Raw genomic sequence first — 21603 nt, 5'->3', positions numbered from 1 at the left:
AAATGGAGCTAGAACTTAACTACATCTTGTTCGAGAACATTGGCACTAAAAAGGCACACGAAACTCATAACCGGACAATGGTCATGCACACTAGAGACAAAATAAGATTCCAGCTGCGCCTGCCCACAGAGCCACGGCTGGCGAGAAAAAAAGCCTGAAAGCTTTCTCTAGCCGAAGCTAATTTTACGATCTGTTTGTAGTTACCAAGCAACCGTGTCAAACAGAGAAGAGGAACAACTTAAAGACAAAAAAAATCTGCCAAAGCAGCAGAAGTGCCGATGGCAGAGGAACAAACCCGCCCTATGAGCGATTTACTCCTCCATCATACTGGTGACCTGTAATAATACGCTTGTCGAATACAATTACCATTGTGGTTCCTGGCAGATCTGGCGCACTTTTCGCATGGCGCCTGTACAATTGGCTGGGCGCCCGATACGGCGATTTGACTGATCCGCAAAAAATAATCTGCTATCCTGTCAAGGAGCATGGACCCTGGCAGCTGGAGTAACAGCCTGTAGCCGTTCTATGTTCGAGAAAGCCTTGGGCTGGTGTTTCCTGCGCGTGTCTTTCGAGCCGCACAGGCTGGCCGAATTGGAGCCGCTCGCCCAAAGTTTTTCGTCTCGCTTCCGCACGCGCCTCTTTTCGAGGCCCCACATTCTCACCTTCTTTTTTCCCGCCCAGCGCCTACGATCGCCTGCATCGGATCCTGCACCAGGCCCGTTGACGGGAATTGTCTTGATCAACAAAAACCTCCACCAAACAAACTTTACTCACACTCCAGCGACGTGTCTCTCACTGCCAAAGTCCAATCGTGCCCTCCAAATTGCCCCAACACCAACGCCACCTCAACCCATACCCTCCGATCGCTCATGAAATCGTCATTTCACAAAAGTCTACTAAGAGATAAAGCCACATTCCGGGGCCCTGGCATTAACGTGTCACGCGGCGGCGTTTCGTGGAGCCAGACTGGCAGCCTCATGATAACCGCCGAGGGTGCCATTATGGCCCAGGATAACGGCGGCCGTGTGTCTGTTTTGCTCGCGGACCTCCAGTCTTGTCTGGTCCAGATCTTCCCGTCTCTGTTGAGTACTGGGCGGCGCCGTTTCGGGAAAAAATCAGACGACCCGTCTTCGCAGGCCGAAGAACCACCGGTGGTGTTTGTGCGTTCCTACGACAATGTGCGGTTGTACTTGAAAATCGCCTCGAAATCCCACTTTGGTGCCATTTTGCTGGCGCTTTTTGCATGGCAGAACATGCGCCCGCTGGGTTTGGCCAAGAAATGGTTTGCGCTCAACAAGGCCGGTTCGGGCCCAGAAGACCCACACGAGTTGCTTGTGTGTCGTTTCAAGGTTTACGGCCCTCTTCCGGCCAAGTCGAAGTCCATCAAAGTTGTGCCTGGCCCGAAACCGCCACTTTTCCACGAATCAGCTACTGAAACTGGCGATCTGCTTCAGGTAAACTCACCTATTTCTCTGAATTTTGACCATGTGGCTAATGAAGGTTGGTTCTATACCATGGGTGTGCTTCGACTGAATGGAATGCTCAACTTTATCACCGAGCTAGACGGAACGCTCTTGTATCTGATTGACGTGAAAATGCTCTTGGGTTCGGAGATCCGAGAACTTCACCACTCTATTTGCGGAGCTCCCAACATCTTGTTTGTGGGACACATCCGTGAATTGCGCTGGAACAATGTGCTTAAATCTGTTTCTGCCCTTACACCCGAGTCTGTGAATATGCAACCTTTGCTTACACGAGAAGGACGCCCTGTGGCCAGCAACCTGCGTATATTTATAGAATTCCCATTGCACATCGACTTGGAGGATTGGTTTGTTGGTCTCAATTATTTCTGCAAACGAGAATACATTGGGAGTTTCACTGAAAAGTGTGCACATTTACCAGCGCCGGACGTTGATAACCTGATTGATCCAGATTCGACTATTGAACATAGCGGTATCTCAGACTCTACGAATTCTGAAAGTAACACAAGCATGTCACTAGAGCTGTTTCCACGTGAACATTTTCGAGTTTCAAAGAAGGTTGTCATCGACATTATTGAGGCCAAGTTTGATGAGCAGCAGCACGACAAGAACAACGTATATGCTGAGGTCGTTATGTGGAACTTTCCGTGGGCTCGAACCGCATGTGTTCCTTTCGGGCAGAATCCGTTCTGGAAAGAGGAGTTTGCCACAGACTTGCCTATTCTGACCCAGATGATCCACATTGTGATCAAGCGCAGCAGCTCAACTGTTCACTCTGCAAGTGACGCCATAGTGGGTACGGTGTATCTAACTCCGGATATCTTGACTCAGCAATTGGTTTCTGCTTCAACCATGACCATTGGTTCGGAACCAAATGGTATTTCCGTTGCAGGTCTGCTGTCAATTTCACGTACACTTGCGGCGTCGGCTTTGATACCACAAAGCAACATTGTTCGTTTGCCTATTTACGACTCTGTCAATGTACCTATTGGGAAATTGGTACTCACTGTGGATTTGAAAGAGTATCTTATTCTACCTCCAGCTGATTTCCGGCCCTTGGAGAGCATGTTGCTCAATTGTCCTATGAAGGATTTGATAAAGTTCTGCAATTCAACAGTCGTCACGTCGCAGTTTGAGAATGTCAGTTTCATTCTCTTGGATATTTTTCAAAGTCTAGGTATAGAAGACAGATGGTTCAAGACACTAATAGAGACAGAGTTAGTCGCTGTCAACAATGTCACACGGAAAAACTATACAAACAAGAATGGAACGACAACAACCTCAAACAACGTGTTCAACACTCTTTTCCGGGGTTCTTCTATTTTCACTAAATCCTTGGAGAAGTACATTTTGCGCATTGGCCAGGAATACCTAGAGAAAGTCTTTGGGAACTTTTTCGAAAAGGTTTCGACCGAGAAAAAGACTTGCGAGGTCGATCCTAGATATGTTAGATTGCAACTAAAAGCTAAATCGAAGTATGGTGAAAATGTGGATCTCACGGATAAGGCCGTTGAAGAGGATGTCGACAGTGAAGAGGACTATGACTCAGATACCGAAAGGGATCGTGAACAACTAGTGAAAGACACTATTGAAGAGAATTTTCAAAATTTGTATTCGTACACAGAGGAAATCTGGTCCAGAATATACTCTACGTCAAATGATTTACCAAAACAAATCAAGGTCCAATTGAAAAACTTCAGAACGAAGCTAGATTTGGCCTGTGATCCTGATGATAAAGAAACATCTTTGAACTGTTTGAGTGCATTCATATTTTTGAGGTTTTTTTGTCCTGCGATTCTCAATCCGAAGCTTTTTTATTTGACTAAGACTCATCAAACCGGTAACGCACAAAGGACATTGACTCTCATAGCAAAGATCTTATTGAACCTTGCAAACAGACAGGAGTTCAATACTCACAAAGAACCGCATCTTGTTCGTATGAACGAATTTTTGAAGGCACACGAACACGAAGTTTACGAATATTTTGATCGTATAACTGGAAGGAAGAACGACTTCAACGAAAAGGTATTGAATTTGAGCCATGAAATGAAAAGATTTGATTTGGGTCTCAGTAGTGACTCAAGCTCAAGTGAATTGCCTACCACACCCTATCTTATTGACAAATATTTGCGTCTTACAGAGTTTATCCATCTTTTGCAATTGAATGACACTCATAGTCGGTCGCAGTCGCAATCTTCGAAGTTTGGATCGTCTTCTGCCAGTATTAGCACCACGTTGAGCCCAGGCCACTCAAATGTGAACAGCCCTATCAGTGGTGCGGGACAACGAAAAACAATTTTACAAGATAGGGACGCAATTGTGGAAAATAAGTCGGATTTGAAAGTCAACGAAGAAGGCAGCATTTACCAGATTGGGTCACTTGAGTTTGAGAAGTCGGAATTTTTGGACTTGGTTGGCGATAACGAGACAGAAGGGTTCATCAAATCTCTTTGTCGTAGCAATGAAGATATCTTCTCGTTCATCACCTCCAACATCTCACTCCGGGACTTACAGAAGCAAAGCACTAACCTCGTCAACAAGATCAATGATTTGTCGTACCAGCTTCAGTTCCCAGAAGTATGTCGCAACTTACAAGGCTCGACAAAGATGTGGGAATTGTTTGTCGATGATATTATTGATAGAGCGTGCTTGGACAGTAATAAGAACTCCATTGTGTTTTATGAGCCGCATTTCCAAGATGCATTGCTTCCAGGTCAGAAACGCTTAACGGAGCATGCGCTATCATCTCTCAAGTTGAAGTTTCCATCGGGTTACAATGGAGACGACGCCATACTGGTGTCGGAAAGTGTTGGGTCCATGTCGACAATATTGAAAAGCGGAACAAAAAACCCGTTCAAAAGATGGCTCAAGAGAGACTAGGTATACATAAATATATACATATACTCATTTATACAATTGCCTATACGTTCTTGTGTATGTCTACCAGAAGACATATTCCAAAGACAGATGTCTTCCCGTGTAATTTATTAGACAGCAAGATAGTGACGACAGTGCGCGGCTTATGTAAGCAGGACACCATGATTCCGACTATGCCAGAGTAATGCAGGTGCGTCAGTGTCAAAATAAAAAAAGTGAAAGGAAAAAAAAAACCACCACAAGTTTCTCCTTCCAACTCGTGATCACTTTCATCATACCACCTTTTCTTTGGCTTCTATATATCACTAAGCTGTACAATGCCTACTGAAGCTGAAATTTTGGCGTCTTATCCGCAAATATCCGCCCCTACTACCCAAACGGGCTTCACCTCCAATTTAACCGAAGAGCAAAGGGCAATAATGCTCAAGTTGAGAGAACAATTGGTGGCCATGGGGTTCGAGTTCCGTTTGGACGATGCGTCGTTGCTCCGCTTCTTGAGAGCCAGAAAGTTCGACTTGGAGAAGGCGAAAACCATGTTTGTCGAATGTGAAAAGTGGAGAAAAGAGTTTGGCACAAACACCATTTTGGAGGACTTCCACTATACCGAGAAGCCTCTTGTGGCCAAGATGTACCCTCAATATTACCACGAGACAGACAAGGATGGTCGTCCTGTTTACTTTGAGGAGTTGGGTAAGGTTTACTTGCCAGACATGTTGAAGATCACCACGCAAGAGAGAATGTTGAAAAACCTTGTGTGGGAGTATGAGTCATTCACGCGCAACAGATTGCCTGCCTGCTCGAGAAAGCAGGGCCACTTGGTGGAAACTTCGTGTACGATCATGGACTTGAAAGGTATCTCCATCAGTGCTGCATACCAGGTGGTGGGATATGTGAGAGAGGCATCGAAGATCGGCCAGGACTACTATCCTGAGAGAATGGGTAAGTTCTACTGTATCAATGCGCCATTTGGATTCTCGACCGCATTCAAGTTGTTCAAGCCATTTTTAGACCCCGTCACTGTGTCCAAGATTTTCATTTTGGGCTCATCGTACAAGAAGGAGTTGCTTAAGCAGATTCCAGCTGAAAACTTGCCTGCCAAGTTTGGTGGTACCTCTAAGGTGACGGAAGAGGAATTGTACATGAACGACTATGGTCCATGGAGAGACCCAAAGTACATTGGACCTGAGGGTGAAGCACCACGTGCTATTTCGTAGCGTGTTTTGAACCAGATTAATTGATTGGTGTAAGTATGCGCGGAATAGATTGCTGTTACAAGACGTTAGAGCACACCACTTGTAGAACAGGTATAGAGCTAAGTAGCTACGTACGCTGAAGCTGAGACATTGCTTATAAAGAAAACTATAAACGCTGAAACTTGCAACGGAGCTTCCTCTAAGTGCCTCGTGATAATTTCCAGTCTTTTTTGAAGACTGTTTCATGTTAAACGGAAGTGTGGTCATCTGGAATGATGGAACACAAAGGCTACTTAAAGCCAGCTCCGCTAGTTCTTGATTTTAGGTTCATTGTCGCTTGTAGCTACACTCCACTCAACATCCCAAGAACTGACTGAATATGACAATAAACTTTACCCATCAGAACACAAACGTATGAGACTCGTATCTTCTTTATCGAGCTGTGGTGGTTACAGTCCTAATAAGCGCCTTTCATTGCAAGATGAAACCAGCTGAAGAGAAAAGAAAGGCAAAAGGTTGGCTAAAAAAAATAAAATAAAAAAAGAAGGAAAAAGCTGAAATCTATACATTCAAAAAAGGTGAATCTGAATTTCCTTGTAGCTCCGATTGTATGTGCGCGTGTTTTTCGAACGCGAGTTATACAAGATCACCAACGCGTCTACTCCATCACATATGGCCGAATCGTTTTCTTTTTCAGATTCGCTTCTTTTTGCTCCGACGCAGGAGCTGGGCCTTGAAGAGCCTTTGGTGTTTGCTGCCGACCAGGATCTACCGCATTCGCCCAGTCTGTCAGCAGCTTTGCCAGCCCAACTTTCACCTGAACCATCTGACCTTCTGTATCCACCCGAAGAGCTCTCAGGGAAGGAAAAGGAGGTCCGTCTTTTCAACGGAACATCCTTGCGGCTTAGACCAAGAAAAAAGAAAAATGTGGACATATCCTTCGACGAGTCCAGTTCCATTCTTGATATGGATACTCTATACGAACGTGTCCGCCAGAGAGAAGTTCTTCGACAAAGCCGAGAGGAGATTCGCCGGAGGACACAACCAAAGCCTTCAAAATCATCCCAAGCACCGCTACCCCAAGTATGGTCAGAAAAATATCGCCCAACGAAATACATGCAGCTCTGTTCTGCTGGTAATGAGAGACAATACCGTGCAATCATGCATTGGCTTCGAAAATGGGGACTGGTCGTTTTTGGTCATGCTCCCACGGATTTGGATGCTGTTGATCACCTATCGAGACCACTACGCAAAGTATTGTTGGTCCATGGACCGCTGGGAACAGGGAAAACAGCAGCAGTGCATCTAATTGCCCAGCAAATGGGCTATTCCGTCCAAGAATTGAATGCAGCGAATAGCATGGACTCAATGCATGGTGTTGAGTCGTTGGATAACGCAGGCCGCTTTGCCAATGCCACCGCGGCACTTAAACTCAAAATCAAAAATGCCTTAACCACAAACTCCGTGACTGGAGGTGGGAAACCAACGTGTCTTGTGATTGAAGAAATCGACTGCAGCATCAATGCCGGCGACATCATTCGCGTGATCAGCGAATTGGTGGCTTTAGATCTGCGTTCTGAAGACCCAAAAAAGAAAAAGTCAAAGTTTGTCTTGAACAGACCCATTATTTGCATCGCCAACGACATTTACACGCAAAACGTGCGTTTGGGTCCTAATCCGATGGACAAGCTTCGTCCACTTTGTGAACTTGTACCTTTCCGACGTCCCGTTTCGAGCAACAACTCGGGACGCATTAACATTGCAGCACAAAAATCTGTGAAGGAGTTTCTTCAAAATGTCAACAGCAAAGAGAAAATGGGTCTCGATGCTAAAGAAATTGCCGAGATCTTCGAGGTTTGTGAAGGGGACATTCGAGCTTGTTTAAACCACATGCAATTCTCCAGTAGAAAACTCGACTCCGACCTTCATGCTCTTGCAGGACCAAAAGCTTTAGCAGCCAAAGATTCCCTGGTATCCTGGTTTGCTTTGGTAGACCAAATATTCCGCAGAGACTCACGCATGGCGAAAGATGAGAATTTCGAAGTGATGCTCGAGATTATGCTATCTAACGAAGGAAAGACTGCTGCAAGTGGCTCGTTAGATAAAGTCATACGCGGCTGTTTCAATCGGTATCTTGATGTTGTTCATGTTCAAGACGATTCAAATGTGCGTCCGGCTGAAATAAGTGACTGGTTGTACTATTATGATATGATGACTGCGGGAAACAAAGAGGTTGGGAACTATCCTACGCTAACGGCACTTAAGTTCTGGTCGTTATTCAGCGAAATCAATGCATACAAGTGGAAGACAGAGAATAGTCTTCTTCCCAACGCCAGAGCTGTTGAGTTTGATTCTCTCGATACTTTGAAGCAAAACAAGTCCGTCGTACAACGCGTGAGTGACCAGTTACCCGTTGAAGTACGCTTGGCATTCTGTGGCTCCTCTAGCAGCCCGGAACTTTATGCATGCCAGTTTCTTCCATTTTTGGATAAGATGTTGTCTCCTGAGGTTGGATCTTCGAAAATCAAAACATCTTTAAAATCGCATGAAAGACGCTTGGTGGAGTCCTTGGCCGGAATTACAAAGAAGTTGGGCTTGGCTCTTGAAACACAGCGGGATATAGAAACCAATGCTACTAGTTTGGTCTTTTCTCCTAATTGGGATACGCTTACAATTTTTGAGAATGAACTAGCTCCAGTACCATTCACAACCAAAGCTAGGGGCATCTTACAAAAGAGGCTGTGGCTCTTTCCACTTCTTGAGGCTGAGTTCGCGCTTGGAATTTCGACCAAACGAACGCTCAAGGACGTTTCTGCAAGTGAACTCAACACTGTTAAAGCAAAAAGAGCGCGTATGGCGTCTTCGCTTGATTTCTTCAAGAACAGATATGACCATTTGAATAGTCAGTTGGATGTAGCGCCAAAGACGGTCAAACACAGTGTTTCGCGTATCTGGGTGAAACACCACGAAGGATACTCCAATGCTGTAAGAAAAAACATTGGTTGGCAGGATCTTTGGGTGCCATAGCAAGATGCTTATTGGTGTATTCTGAATATAATTATGGAGTTACTGTGCTGTTGTAGCATGTACTATGACCTCTGATGAAATCTTATGATTATGTGTTTGGGATCTACAATGAATTCAGAATCAGAGGAGCGTGGTATCAGTTATTGTACTACATTTCCAAAGTGAGTGGAATTCCTTCCACTATAGCTTTATGAGAATAGAGGCCAAGTCTTTAGATAACTGTGATTTAGTGCGAACATTACAATTTATGACAATAATGGTAAATATTCTCCAAAAGCTCCAGAGTTGACCATAAATACATTCAAGCTAATCAAAAAATCATCACCTTTCCAAACTTGCTCTGGAAGCCATGAAGTATTTTCTTGTGTTTGAGAACATCAAGTTTGCTAAGAATCTCTATATCTGTACTGCACGGTATAGGTCAAAGGCTTTATCTGCTGCTTAAAACCACTTCTGATGCCAAATTTTCGTATCCAATATCAAGTACAACTCAAATACTACCCAGTGGGATAGTCCCTTTGTTCTTCTCATTATGGAAAGTTTCATTAACAGCTTCGAGAAAGAATCTAAAGGTGCCACCTGTATATAGAGGTCATATCTAACCACTAGATACCATATCAACGGGACATGAGTGCTTATCTTTCGAGCCTAATAGGGCGATTGAGTGGAGAAGGACCAGTATTCAGCCCCGCGGCGCCTTCCAAAGAACTAAAATCGCCAGAAATTTCAACTATCACGCTTTTTAATCCCAAATGGGCCTCAGGCGAGAACATAGACGAACTTAAGCACCAGATATTATTTTTCGAAACAGATACGGATGTAACTGAGGCAAACGAGGCAAGCAAACGACATGACTCACAGAAAGAAACAAACTCAGCTTACCATACAAGAGAAACAGAAGATGAGCACCAATCTGGCTCAAACTCCAATGCTAATGATGTCACGGCCTTGAACATAGTGGGGCTCCTTCGCGGGTCTCAGGCTCTTGCTGATGAGTTAGGCGGTAGCTCGGAGCCGCTTGTGGTGCTGCTTTCTGGTGGGGCTTTCATTGTGGAGGAAATTGAGCAAGATTTCTTTTTGGCGTGTTTTGTGGCCATTCCACCCCACTTGAAACCACAGCAGGAGGCTGTGGTTGCCCATGTACGATGTATCATGGTCCAAATACACGCAGGGTTTTCGATTCTTCATCCTCCTATTCAGAGACTTGAGAAACTCTTCGGACGACAATGGTTAAGTGATGTACTCCAACTGCACTGGATGCTGTGGAGAAATGCATTCAATGCTTCAGCCCGAAGTTCTTTTGGTCCCCTGCTGCTTGCATGGCCCAATCAAGTTAACCCGCATGGCTTTTTAGGCATGTTTCCAGGTGGTCACCAGCTTCTGGATATAGAAGTATCGAGCAAGTTAAAGGCGTGTGTGGATAGCATTGTGGAAAGAGAGGCAGATGAGGAATCTCAGAGAGAAACAGAAGGGGAAATTGAGGGCGTACCTGAGGAAGAAGCCGAGGGAGCAGTAGATGGTATCGAACAAAAGACGGAGCAAAGCATCGATGGTCTTGATCTGCCGAAAAGCAATCGCCGAGAAACTGAAACGGGATCAGACAGTGGAATCAATCATCTGGCCGTTCGCCCCTCTGCTGTTCTTCTTTCTCTCGTGTCACGACCTGATCATGAGCTTCCGCCCAAATACAGGGGCCTTGCCTATCTGACTGGTGAATTGGCTCAAGAAGACATGTGCCGTGTTGCTTCCTTCCTCCAATTTCTCGCGTCACACAACCAGCTTGAAGAACCACTATCACTTCAATCTGTGAAAGAGATGTTCTGTCGAATGGAGAAAGAACTAAAGACTAAGCATTCAGAACCAGAGGCTGAACCAGCTGCAGCATCAGCCGCCATTTCACCCTTCACTCCGACATTTGCACCATCCCTCGATAGTTTGAGACCTGAAAATCTTGCTGATACACTAGTTCTGCCGTTCACATATTCATTATCAGGTCTTCGGATGCTTGGCCAAGCAGTCAACGAACAAATCCTGGCACCGTGGCGGACTGAGCAAGCAGCAGAACCAGAACCAGAGGCGGAACCAGAACCCGAGCAAGGAACTTTTATCACAGGCGCCGACCATGGGCAATTCCTCATCTACCTAGGATCAAGTGCTCGCGAGTATCTGCTTGTGCTCTATTTGCATGGGTCAGCTCTTATAGCTCTTGTGTATGAGTCGGGTCTTCCCAAATTAGGACTGCCAGATTTCTACGAGGAATTGAAGGAAAGACTAGATCTGGCAGCAGACTCGCTTGGGGAATGTGTTACCCAAACGAAGGGGCAAAATAACCATGTTTCAAGCACAACAGATGGTGCAACAGAGAGCGAAGTAGAAACAAATGGTTCGGAAACAAGTTCAATCCAGAACCAGCAAACTATCAGTGCTAACGCTGCGATAACGACGCCTATATCTGGACCTACGCAAAGCCCTTCAAAACATTCGCCAGGCGTTTCTTCCGACAACGATTTTTTCTATTTCGTCTACGACAGAATACATCACAGCTACCAAAGCTCGCTTCCACCGTTGGAAAGCACGGCACTTTTCCATCTCCACGATCAGCTCATAGACCATTTTTTGATCAAAAAAGGCGGCAATGCGTTTGCTTCCACCGGGGCTGCAGAACACCTCCATAAGTTTTCCAGCACGAAAACAAACGACTGGTTGTTCTACGTGGTGCGCCAAGAGCAGAAGTTCATCTTAGTGATACGAAACTACAATCGACGCCGGCCACGAGAAAGTGAGCATGTGCGCCCTGTCACAAAGTCGTACGCCCATCTTGGATTCATAGATAGTCTAGGAGACGATGTGCGTGCGTGGCTTGAGCGGTTTGTTTAGGTATGTTAATCGACTTTATTTGGTGGTTTCTGCCCACCGGAGAAAGTGCGCAACGTCTTGCGCCACAACGCCGTTCATAGACATACGTGCAAGCCAGGAGGGGATATGTCCTTTTGCATCGGAGCATGTGGCCATGGTCCACCTAAGAGAGCCTGACTCCGGGTCAAACTCGATGTGCTCAACGGCAGAATATTGTGCCTCGACAAAGTTGCCAGGACGCGCACCAGCTACCTCGGGCGAAACAGCCAAGCTGATTACATATGCGGAGTTTCCCGATTCGTGCCACGCCACGAGAATCAAATTACAAAACCGCCTGCGCAGCAAGGGCCACTGCAACTTGTACTCGAGCTGAGCCAAGTAGCTGAAGCACGAGTAATGTGCAGGTGCGCCCGCAAGTGGATGCTCGGTGAGATGGATTTGAACGAGCTCTTCGATGTACTCTTTCTCATACTGTGTGTGGCAGTGATCCAAGTCAGCTTTGCCTGCGCTGTAACGCATGAGCAAATCAAACACAGCTCGGCGTGTGCTTGGATCCAACTCGCGGAATTCCGTTTGGCGCGCCACCCAATAATCGCCTTCGAATTGGTCAGAGTAGGTGGCGGTGGCGATTTTTTCCCGGCACTGAGGCACTGCGAACGAGTATACGCGCCCTTTTTTCCAGGCGCCCACAGCGCGCATGACGCGCTCTGCACCATCAAGAAGGCCGGCGCCCATCTCGCCTGCAAGCGATATGCGGGGCGAAGAATTCATGTTAGTAAACAATGACAAGTGAGGCAATAAGTCAAGTGCCAGATTGTCAAAATCCGAGCTAATCGAGTAATAGACAAAGAGCAAGCTAGCCAACCTTTTCACGTTGTTGCAAGGGCTTCCTGCTACGTTACTTTGTCGAATGCAATTCTGTAGATCAACTCTAACGAGCGTAGTACACAATCACTCTCGACTTACCACATCCTCGATGGGAAAAGGGGATTTGCGCACGTGACACAGCCGCACGTGAACCTTCACCACACCAACATTTTATGCTTTATTCCTTCGAGAGAGCAAGCCATACTTCCGGATCATGCTCCATAGCCTCTTTGGATTGTGCTAACAGCTCTATACTCCTTCTATTCTGGGGTTTCCATCTTCTTTTCCCTTACGTCGTTGCAGACCACAAATGAGGGCCGCGCGCACGTGACGTGGCAAAAGCAAATTCTCCCAATTTCCGGCAAAGGAGAACAGCCGTATTCCAGCGCCACCAATTCCATACCTTACCAACATAAATATACTCCGTCGGCTTTGATGTTTTTCTGAATCCGTGATATTTTTGCCTCTTTTCCATACCAATATTAGCAGCCGCTGTGATATTTCTGATTTCCCCTTTGTTATTATTCTGATTACTCCCATTATCTGAATTCCGAATCGATCACATTAGTTACTTACTTCTCTGATCGCACCAGTCACTTGTGATTCCGAACTCACTTGACTTTGACTCCTATACGCACCGTTTATTAATACTTCCACCCAGGTCTCTGCGTTTAGTGTTGACTAGCAAAAGTCTATACTAAATCTTTCTTGACCACACCCCAACCACATTTTGTTTGGCAAAATTTTACCTCCAGCAACCGCTCGTGTGATTCTGTTTTACTAGAGTCTGAGCTCTTGCTTCATTCACTGTTTTGTTTTTCCTCTGACTGATACTTTTTCCTATCTACGTGACCAACCCCTCGAATGAGAGATTCCAACTACAAGTCCATCTCAAATAATCGGGCTGCAGTCACCATCACAACGAGTCTCTACGACCGTCGTGCTTTGGATGTAACTGCAGACAAACCGCTCGTCAACTCTTTAAACCACTTGACTTATCTTGTTTCTTCCAGCGCCAAAGTTCGTGAAACGCTCTCAAACGACGGCGGAATCGAACGCTTGGTAGAGATCCTTCACGAGTGTCACAATACCACTTACAACGTGAACGACACCATTTTTAACAGCGAAATTAAGTTGCTCACTGCCTGGAAATGGACATTAGCTTTTCAATGTCTAGTTCTCGTGGGCACTCGAGGAACAGAGAAAATTCGCCAGAAAGTAGTGCGTGCTGGCATTCTTCCTATTATTGCCACCGTCTTGGATAACTACATGAGTCTTCACGAGGGCAGTTTTGTGGCTCTTGCTTCTTCTACTCAGGATCCACTGCTGTGCTTGCACTACCAGGGCCAACCTTCCTACGTCAGCGCTTTTGCAGACGAAACCCAGAGTGCCGCGTACATGAATATCCGTTTCCCACCCGCTGCCCCAGAGGCGGAGCGGCTTTCGCAGGTCGAGAACCCGCATGACGCACATGACGGCTCCATTCGGGTTGGCTCCCGTGACACTAGAGCAGACCGCCCCGATGCTCGTTCGGGTTACTTCAGCAACAGCCACATTAACAGCTTGACAAGTGAGGACTTCGATAGCCTTTCCGTTGACCAACTTTTCAAACTTATCCGTGGCAACCATGCACCCGAGCAGTCTGGGCGGAACTCGGTCAACAATGACATACGAAGACGTTTCCTCATCATCAGTATTATTAAGAAGTTGCGTGAGGAAAAAGAAGGTGATGACCTTGACCAGGGTGCCTTCCAGCGCGAGTATGATATGGACAACAACTTGCAGTTCCTCTCCGATTTGTACTTACAAGACGAAAAGGCAACGCACTTTTCTTCAGCGATCCATTCGAAAATCGCTCCGCGTAACTTTACTGAAACCGGCGTGGTGATTCCGCGCGATGACGATGTTGTGTGGTGTTTGCAACTTTTAGCTTACATCTCCAAGTATCCATATCTTAAGGAAGTATTGCAGAATACGCATTTGATCATCGACATGAGCATTCGTGATAAGCAGTTGCGTATGTTTGCTGAGCGTCAGATGAAGGCGAAAATGCGGCCAGAAATGGACATTGCCTCACGCCAAACTCTTACCCCGAGATCACGAAAAGGAAGACTCTTTTCCCCTGGTGCTTTGCCCCACTCATCTGCAGCTATGAGTGGAAACTCAGACACCTATATTGAACGCTTCAATCCTTCTCCTTCGAACTCGCCTCAAATGCTGAGCGACTTAAACATCCGCAATGATAATTTTGATTTGGGAGATGATAAGCTCGACTTGTACAACAAACCAGACGATGAAGGCTTGACCGAAAATGCTGAAGCAAACGACTTTGACGATGACTTGGACGACTTTGACGAAGATAGCGATCACCGTAAGAAAAGCTTTGATGATGAAGTAGATGACTACTTATCTAACTTTGATGACAATGTGACCGTGACTGCGCAGAACTCCACTTATTTGAACAAGTTGTATGATTCCATTATTGACGCTGAGTCTATTACGAATGACTTAAGCCGGGATATTGCTTTATTTCACATTAGCGACAAGGTCAACAAATACATCGAGGCAGAGTGCAAGTCCTTGAGCGATACTATTATAAGGAAGCGGTTGGAGCAAAAAGAGTACCTTTCGCGAAAATGGGACTACGAGACTTACCAACATTTTGACATAGATCATGATATGAGGGAAGATTGTGATTACGACGAGTCACTCATCGAGTACAAGAAGGTTAACTTGTTCCCGATGGTTGAAAAATTTACTTTTTTGGCTGGCACAGATATGTATTACTGGTCTGGTGTCATCATGAGAAACCTGTGCCGTCGCAATGATTTTAAAGGAGGTGTGAGACAATGTGGCAATCTTGAATGTGGCAAGTGGGAAAAGTACCCTAAAGAATTTAGCAAGTGCAAAAAATGCAAGCGCACAAAGTATTGTTCAAGAGAATGTCAAATGCGTGCTTGGCATTGCCACCGAAATTGGTGTGTCCCAAGTAACGCATCTACAAACTCAACTGCTACGGCGACTTCTGGTGCCACTAATTATGATGCCTCTCATGAAATTGCCACAGTTAACACTGCGCCTTCAGACTCCGAAGGGCTCAATTCGAATACGGGAGATTTATCCCAGTAAGGTCCCTTATTTTTTTTGGTGAAGGAACCAGCGATTCTTCGCCTATTTGGTTTTCCTTTCTATGCATTAATGTCTATTTTAGGTAAAGATTAGTAAAATCTCGGGTGGCTTCCAGCCACAACCTGGTATTATACGAAAGTGTATGCCATCAAGAGGGCAGTATCCCTTAAATGTATATTCCATAGTTTTTGAAAACGGCTTAACGATAGCTGAAAGGTAAACCGTACACGATTGGTGCTGCTCCATTCAAGTACCTTAGTGTGCAAAGGTTTCTGCTATTGGCAACTGCTTTGCATATGTCTTCGCATGCAGCAGGCTGTTTATCCGACTCTGTGAAAAATCCCCATTTGTATAGGACAGACATGCTGAATCTGTCAATGTCCTTGTCTGTAATGTCCCATAAATTTGAAACCACTAAGGGCGAGCCGCATGACAACCAATAAAAGATGTTACTAGTCGCTTCCAAGTTGCCATTATCTTGAAAAGCACCCGAAGAACAGCCCATGAGAAGTGCCGGCGGCAACATATTCGTGTTGTTTTCTGTCTTTCTCTTGATCATCCTAGACGCACGCACATATTGCTCTCCGCCACCATGGCCGAAGTATAGAAACAACTTGCTACTATAGAGCTGTTCTAACATATGTTCTTCCTCAGGTTTTTCTCCGCAGAGACCTGATGCATTTGGCATACTTTGCAATAGAGGCCCAAACTCGGCCTCAGTTTTTGGAAGGTCTTTACCAGGATTCACCAAGTAAAAAATATTCTCTGGCTTTGTATCCGGAAAGCTGAAGCCTGGATGAAGCGAAAGTAAGTCTATCAATTGAGAGACGCTTGGCATTCTACTCACTGATCTTCCCCGTAAACATTCCATGGATTCCCAAGGAAATGAGGCACATGCGTTGCTGGGAATGAGAAAAATATGTTCATTCTTGCTGGTGGCAGCAAATGAATAGAGTCCTTGAATACTCGATAGTAGTGTGGTTGTCATTGTAGAGGACACCCTTGCGAAATCGTTGCTACCGGTCAATTCTGTGAAAGTATACGTAACCAAGTCTCTTATGTCAGCATAATGTTTCTCGTGACGTAAAAATTGAAGATTGTAATAGAGGTCCACTAACCCTTGACTCAACTGAAGCGAAGCATGTTGCTCATTACCGATAGACTGGAGAAATGAAGACCAAAAGTTGTTGAGTCGAGTTCTGAAAGCATTGTATTCCTGACTCTGGCGATCGGTGAAGAAAAATACTCCCTTAAACCCTTTCAAGAGCTCATCTTCCACATCATCCAAAAGGTTTTTCAAACGCTGATCCAATTCAAATCTCATTTTCCACCAATTTCTGCGGTCTTCTTTAGTTTTCACGGATGTTGTCACACTTTTTTTGGTTGAACCATTACTATCTTCAATTATGCGTTGTAGGCAAGCCGAAATATCTGCAAAAGACTTAAAACTTCCATTATTCTTCCTGAACGGCAATTTGAAGACGAACGGAAGAGTCTGACCAGACTCAAATTTGGTTATGATTAAATTTCCTGATAACTCACATATATCCAAAGAAACGACAACACAAGAGTCAGGAAGACATTTTTGCAATTTCATGTTAATTGTCTTATCATTTAGAATTAGTAGTTCATTTGCTTCACCTTTTGATGGCATCAAGTCATTATTTTTCTTAGTATTATCTTTTGAAATCAAAAGTTTTTGGTTAGCAGATGGCAAGGCTTTTGCAAAATCCAGTAGAGAAGTAACGGTGTTGAGCAAGTCAAAAGCAAACTCTTCCTTCATCGTGGCAACGAAAGAAAGCATGAACACACAACAGGACAATAAGCTTGATACATAACGTGTGAGACTAACGTTTAAGTACATTAGTTGATCATCTTCTTGGGCAATTCTTAACAAAATTTCTTTGCAAAAAGAAAGATTTTTGGAAATATCTTTGAAATCGCATGTCGAGTAAGTAGCACTAGGCAAAATTTTTGCTGTCCATCTGATATTGGTGCCGCAATCGGCAAACAACGCTTTTTCTAAGGTCTGTAGCTTTTCCTTGACTTCCAAAGTAGTTTTCAACAACATTTTTCGTCTATCATTATCAATTGAAATCGAAGGATGTTTCGAAAAATTGAAGAAGACAATATAGTCGAGACCAAGGGCTGCCTTGGTAATATATTTTGAGGAGAGACCAATTAGTAAATTAGAGCTCCTTTCAAACCTTTCCAAAGCGTCCGAGAGTAAGTTGTCGTCATCAAAGGTCCCATCACCACTAAACAACGTTATCAACTTGGATGATAATGCCATACATGTATCGGTAGCCGAACATGCAATCTGGGTTGCTATGCTTTGACCCAGCATAAACTCTTCATCACTAGGTTCAGCCCTTCCAGCAAAACTATAGAATACTGCAAGTGCAAAATGATAAAAAGCCTTGAAGATCGGATACTTGCAACATGAATTAAAATCCCTGAGTTCATTCGTATAGTACATAGCATCTTTCAGTAAACCCAAATGACGAGATGCTTCAAATGCCAGAAAGTATGCTTGCGAAATGAAGAAGTTAGTATCTTCTCTGATTTCTTTTAATTCTGCCAGCATATTAATTTTGCGTAAAACGGAATTCAATATCTTTATGGCGAGTTTGGCATTTCTTAAGCTCGTTACAAAATCACCGTTTAATGAGTTCATTTTCGAGGTTAAAATCAGAAAGCGAGCCACAATCAAAAAATTGCCAAGTTTCTGATTGAAGCTTAGCTTATGTGAGCTTTCAGTTAGATTGAATCCTGGTTTTGTATCAAGGAACTGAAGGATTTCTTGATACTTTTCGCTCGATTTGCCAATGTCTTTCATGCTAATGAAATAATCAAACTGCAAAAGTTTCCACTCAGCCACTTGGCTATAACTAATGCCTCTGTCACTAGTATTTAACCCCTTCATAAGAGAACCAGCTCTTTTAAGGACACTTGGTACCTCCGATATGTTTGTTGTTTCAAGCATAGAGCGGCATAGAAGAAGTTCAAGTTGCAACACCGCATATGTAGTCGCTTTAGTCACTAAAAGAAAATTTTCAGTAAGCAGCTGAACCAACTGGAAATGTGAAAGATGAAAAAGCTCAAACATAATTTCATTGAACACTTCGATCTCAGATGATTGCTGAGTATTCTCTTCCAGGTTCAACCAACACTCTAAATAGTTTTTAGCCAGCTTTAATATTTCTTCGTATGAACCGGCTCCTCTGGAAAGACAGAAGATATAGATCCCAGCTGTGCATAAAGCTTCAAAAGGAGTAGACGGGTTAAGATTTGGAATACTAAGCGTATCTGCAAGAGATGCAGCTTTGTAAAGATGGAGAAAGTTCGGAGTGTTTTCATCCAGAAATTGCTGCACAAAACTTTGGATACGAAGAGCTTTCTCCGATCCTCTGCGATCTAAATCCTGAATCATGAGCGATATCAACTGAGTTTTGAGGTTAGGGTTCAATTTCAGCACTGGGTCTAGTACTGCTTGGAAGGACTTCGTGGTTTGAAACAAACTGTCAACAATTGGAATAATCACGAGTGGAACAATATCATGACCTGGACAGTATTCAGTATATTTATCTAAGACATCAAGGGCATCTTCAAGGTCATCGAAAGAACACAACTGCGAAATAACGTGTCTAATGCGATTCTGAAGTTTAGATGGATCTGATATGTCTTTATCTGTAGTGGAGAGATCTAACTGTGCGGAAAGTTTAAGAGCTTCCGGAGAGTGAGAAGCTTCATAACATAGCTTCGTAATTTGCTTGACTCTTTTTGTTTGTTTCATTTGAAAAAGGATCGTTGAGAGTGGCGATAACACCTCTGTCACGTAGACATTGAATGAGGTATCTGCAGACTGAGTTCTTATTTTGGATATGATAGTATCGCTAATATTGATGAACGCTTGACACTTTTCTATTTTATCAAACTTGGAAAATAAAAATCGAAGTACAACGCCCAAAGAACGAAAGGCCGAAGTACGATTCGGATTTTCTGACACTAATGACGAAAGTGAAACATTCAATGCTTCGCACGCTTCTGTTGGCGAAGTTATTGACAACAATTTTTGAAGCTTTGATAAGAGGTCGTTATCTTCAACAAAATGAAGTTGACTTAGGATGCCGTGAATGGAGTTGAGAGATGACGAGCGGGGACTGGAAACTAAGTATGAATTGATGGAAGACTCAAGTTTTGGAACTGGAGAAGGATGCAAGGAAATAGCACTCTTCAAGTCGTCGATGAAGGGTGCAATATTAGAGGAGTTTGTTAAATCAGGTAGGGATGTATCGTCAAATTGACCGATTCGCATCTTCAATTCGCATGTTTTGAGCTCCAAGAGAGTAATTCCCATGGTCAACGTTTCGTTTGCATGCAATTTGGATCGGAGAAACTTTGCAACTTTTAGAAAACCGGCAGCCACCTTTGCATTGTTGCGTTCGTATTTCTGGATGGCAGTGGTGTTGGGTGCAAACTTGGAGATGCACATCTGATGATTAGAGTCAGATAAGAAAGACTGTGCCACTTTTTCAAAAACAGACAAGGTCATCGCCGAGCTACCCTTGACGACAGACTGTAGCGAAGCGGACAAGTATTGAAGAATAGACTGGAGAACCAAAAAATGATGAGACACAACGAAGGATGCTAAAGACGGTTCCACATTTTGCGGAGACAATCCGTCCACGAGACACATCCATGATGAAAGAGAAAACTGCCCGAGTTTGCGCGAGCCTTGCAAAACCAGGGCAACTGTCCAAAGTTCTTGCAACACAAGAGTGTGTTTTTTAGACGAAGATAATTGCACTATATAGCGCTGGTGTTGAGAAACCAAATCACGGATGTTTGAAGATGCTTGCAAGTAGAGGTACCTGTAAGCAAGAGACACCAATTCTGGGTCAGACGGCGAATTGATGATCTGAAGACATTTCTGGTCCAAAAGTTCGCTTTTAGGTAACCGGTACAGATTCAGGTTTGAGCTCCGTAGCGATAACGGGTTCAGGTAGCGGCCCACATGAGAAGAAAGTGTATGAAGCAACAGGTCTCTGGTGGATAAATCTGCCATGAAGAAAGAACCAAACAAAAGGAAGGAGAAGGGTAGAGAAAGGCTCACTGGAGACAGATGTATGAAGACGCTCTGGGTCACATAAACAAAACTGCACACACTAGTGTTTCTACATTAGGTGCGACGGTACATTTCTATATGGGCTTAAATGTATGTAGACAAGGTAGCGAAAACAGAAGGTAGGCCCGATTACTGAGAAGACTGACCCCAGAAAAGCCTTTCGAACTTGATGATATACTTTTTCTCTCTGTAGCTAGGATGTACGCATGAGGATCATTTTCATTTTTGCTCGTCTTTGCTTGTGCGTTTTCAGCCATTGTGCATGTCCCATACTGTGCAAGACATTAGGAAAACCCAGTTGCACATCTGGCCAAAAGGACAGAAAACAAAACAGGAAACAAAGCACGCCTGCCCCCTTCCATACTTTATGTTTCCGTCACGAACATGTTTCCAGGCCAGTGCGCAGTTCAAACTGCTCTTCCGCTCGTCCATGTCTCGAATTGCGTCTCAGGCAATGATACTTACTGCTGGATGTGGAAATGCCAGCGATAACCTCCATGGCATGACTCTTTCCTCTGTATGTTCGCTTTCGGTTTTCCCAAGACCTTTACTTCAGTTCAATTTGCATCTTCCCAGTTACACCGCTTCGTCTTTGCATTCTAATGGCGGATACCTTTGCCTCCATGTGATGCCGCCAACGGAAAAGGCTGTCTTTTTAAGTAGAATATTTGCCAGCGGCGTGAAAACAGATCCCGAGCACTTTGAGTCCAAAGGAGACGATGGAGAGGTTTTTCACGAAATGACAACGCCCTTTTCGCATCTTCTGCCCACCGAGTACTACTTTCACCAAATCAAAGATCGCAAGGCAAATGAGAGTCTTAAAGTACCTGTCCTTAAAGAGCTGGAAGTAGCCTTCATTTGCCAAAAGGAAAAAGTCGTTGAAATCGATAATCACGAAATATGGGTCGTTGGTGTCACCGATATTCTCTTACCCAACTCCGCATTTGCTAACAGCAAAACTGGTGGCCTACTATATTTTGACAGAGGATTCCATGAGGTTGGGCCGCCACTAAGAGAAACGTAGTTTCTTTACAAGATAAATATA

General features: G+C 44.4%; 8 protein-coding genes across 8 annotated transcripts; 6 read left to right on the top strand and 2 right to left on the bottom strand. All coding sequences in view use genetic code 12, as the record gives it.

Moving 5' to 3' along the window:
- Nucleotides 1-2: 2 nt before the first annotated feature.
- BUD2 (Bud2p) lies at nt 3-4361 on the top strand (the record flags this gene model as incomplete). Its single annotated transcript, XM_002619635.2, has 2 exons — nt 3-80; nt 519-4361. The coding sequence occupies 2 exons, from the start codon at nt 3-5 to the stop codon at nt 4359-4361; spliced, it is 3921 nt and encodes a 1306-aa protein (XP_002619681.2).
- A 314-nt stretch (nt 4362-4675) lies between these two features.
- Nucleotides 4676-5572, top strand: SEC14 (phosphatidylinositol/phosphatidylcholine transfer protein; the record flags this gene model as incomplete). Its single annotated transcript, XM_002619634.2, has 1 exon — nt 4676-5572. The coding sequence occupies one exon, from the start codon at nt 4676-4678 to the stop codon at nt 5570-5572; it is 897 nt and encodes a 298-aa protein (XP_002619680.1).
- A 651-nt stretch (nt 5573-6223) lies between these two features.
- On the top strand, nt 6224-8578 carry CTF18 (Ctf18p; the record flags this gene model as incomplete). Its single annotated transcript, XM_002619633.2, has 1 exon — nt 6224-8578. One exon carries the CDS (start codon nt 6224-6226, stop codon nt 8576-8578), a length of 2355 nt encoding a protein of 784 aa, XP_002619679.2.
- A 627-nt stretch (nt 8579-9205) lies between these two features.
- On the top strand, nt 9206-11455 carry FOB63_000789 (uncharacterized protein; the record flags this gene model as incomplete). The annotated part of the gene is made up of 1 exon (XM_002619632.2): nt 9206-11455. The coding sequence occupies one exon, from the start codon at nt 9206-9208 to the stop codon at nt 11453-11455; it is 2250 nt and encodes a 749-aa protein (XP_002619678.2).
- Nucleotides 11456-11470: 15 nt separating this feature from the next.
- Nucleotides 11471-12205, bottom strand: FOB63_000788 (uncharacterized protein; the record flags this gene model as incomplete). Its single annotated transcript, XM_002619631.2, has 1 exon — nt 11471-12205. One exon carries the CDS (start codon nt 12203-12205, stop codon nt 11471-11473), a length of 735 nt encoding a protein of 244 aa, XP_002619677.2.
- A 960-nt stretch (nt 12206-13165) lies between these two features.
- Nucleotides 13166-15430, top strand: MUB1 (Mub1p; the record flags this gene model as incomplete). Its single annotated transcript, XM_002619630.2, has 1 exon — nt 13166-15430. One exon carries the CDS (start codon nt 13166-13168, stop codon nt 15428-15430), a length of 2265 nt encoding a protein of 754 aa, XP_002619676.2.
- A 199-nt stretch (nt 15431-15629) lies between these two features.
- ESP1 (separase) lies at nt 15630-20498 on the bottom strand (the record flags this gene model as incomplete). Its single annotated transcript, XM_002619629.2, has 1 exon — nt 15630-20498. The coding sequence occupies one exon, from the start codon at nt 20496-20498 to the stop codon at nt 15630-15632; it is 4869 nt and encodes a 1622-aa protein (XP_002619675.2).
- Nucleotides 20499-20636: 138 nt separating this feature from the next.
- On the top strand, nt 20637-21582 carry FOB63_000785 (uncharacterized protein; the record flags this gene model as incomplete). The annotated part of the gene is made up of 2 exons (XM_002619628.2): nt 20637-20648; nt 20770-21582. The coding sequence occupies 2 exons, from the start codon at nt 20637-20639 to the stop codon at nt 21580-21582; spliced, it is 825 nt and encodes a 274-aa protein (XP_002619674.2).
- Nucleotides 21583-21603: the final 21 nt, after the last annotated feature.

This window comes from Clavispora lusitaniae, assembly GCF_014636115.1.
Source record: "Clavispora lusitaniae strain FDAARGOS_655 chromosome Unknown tig00000003_pilon, whole genome shotgun sequence".
Lineage (NCBI taxonomy): Eukaryota > Fungi > Ascomycota > Pichiomycetes > Serinales > Metschnikowiaceae > Clavispora > Clavispora lusitaniae.
Note: the sequence above shows the minus strand (reverse complement) of the source record. Positions and strands in the feature narration are given on the sequence as shown.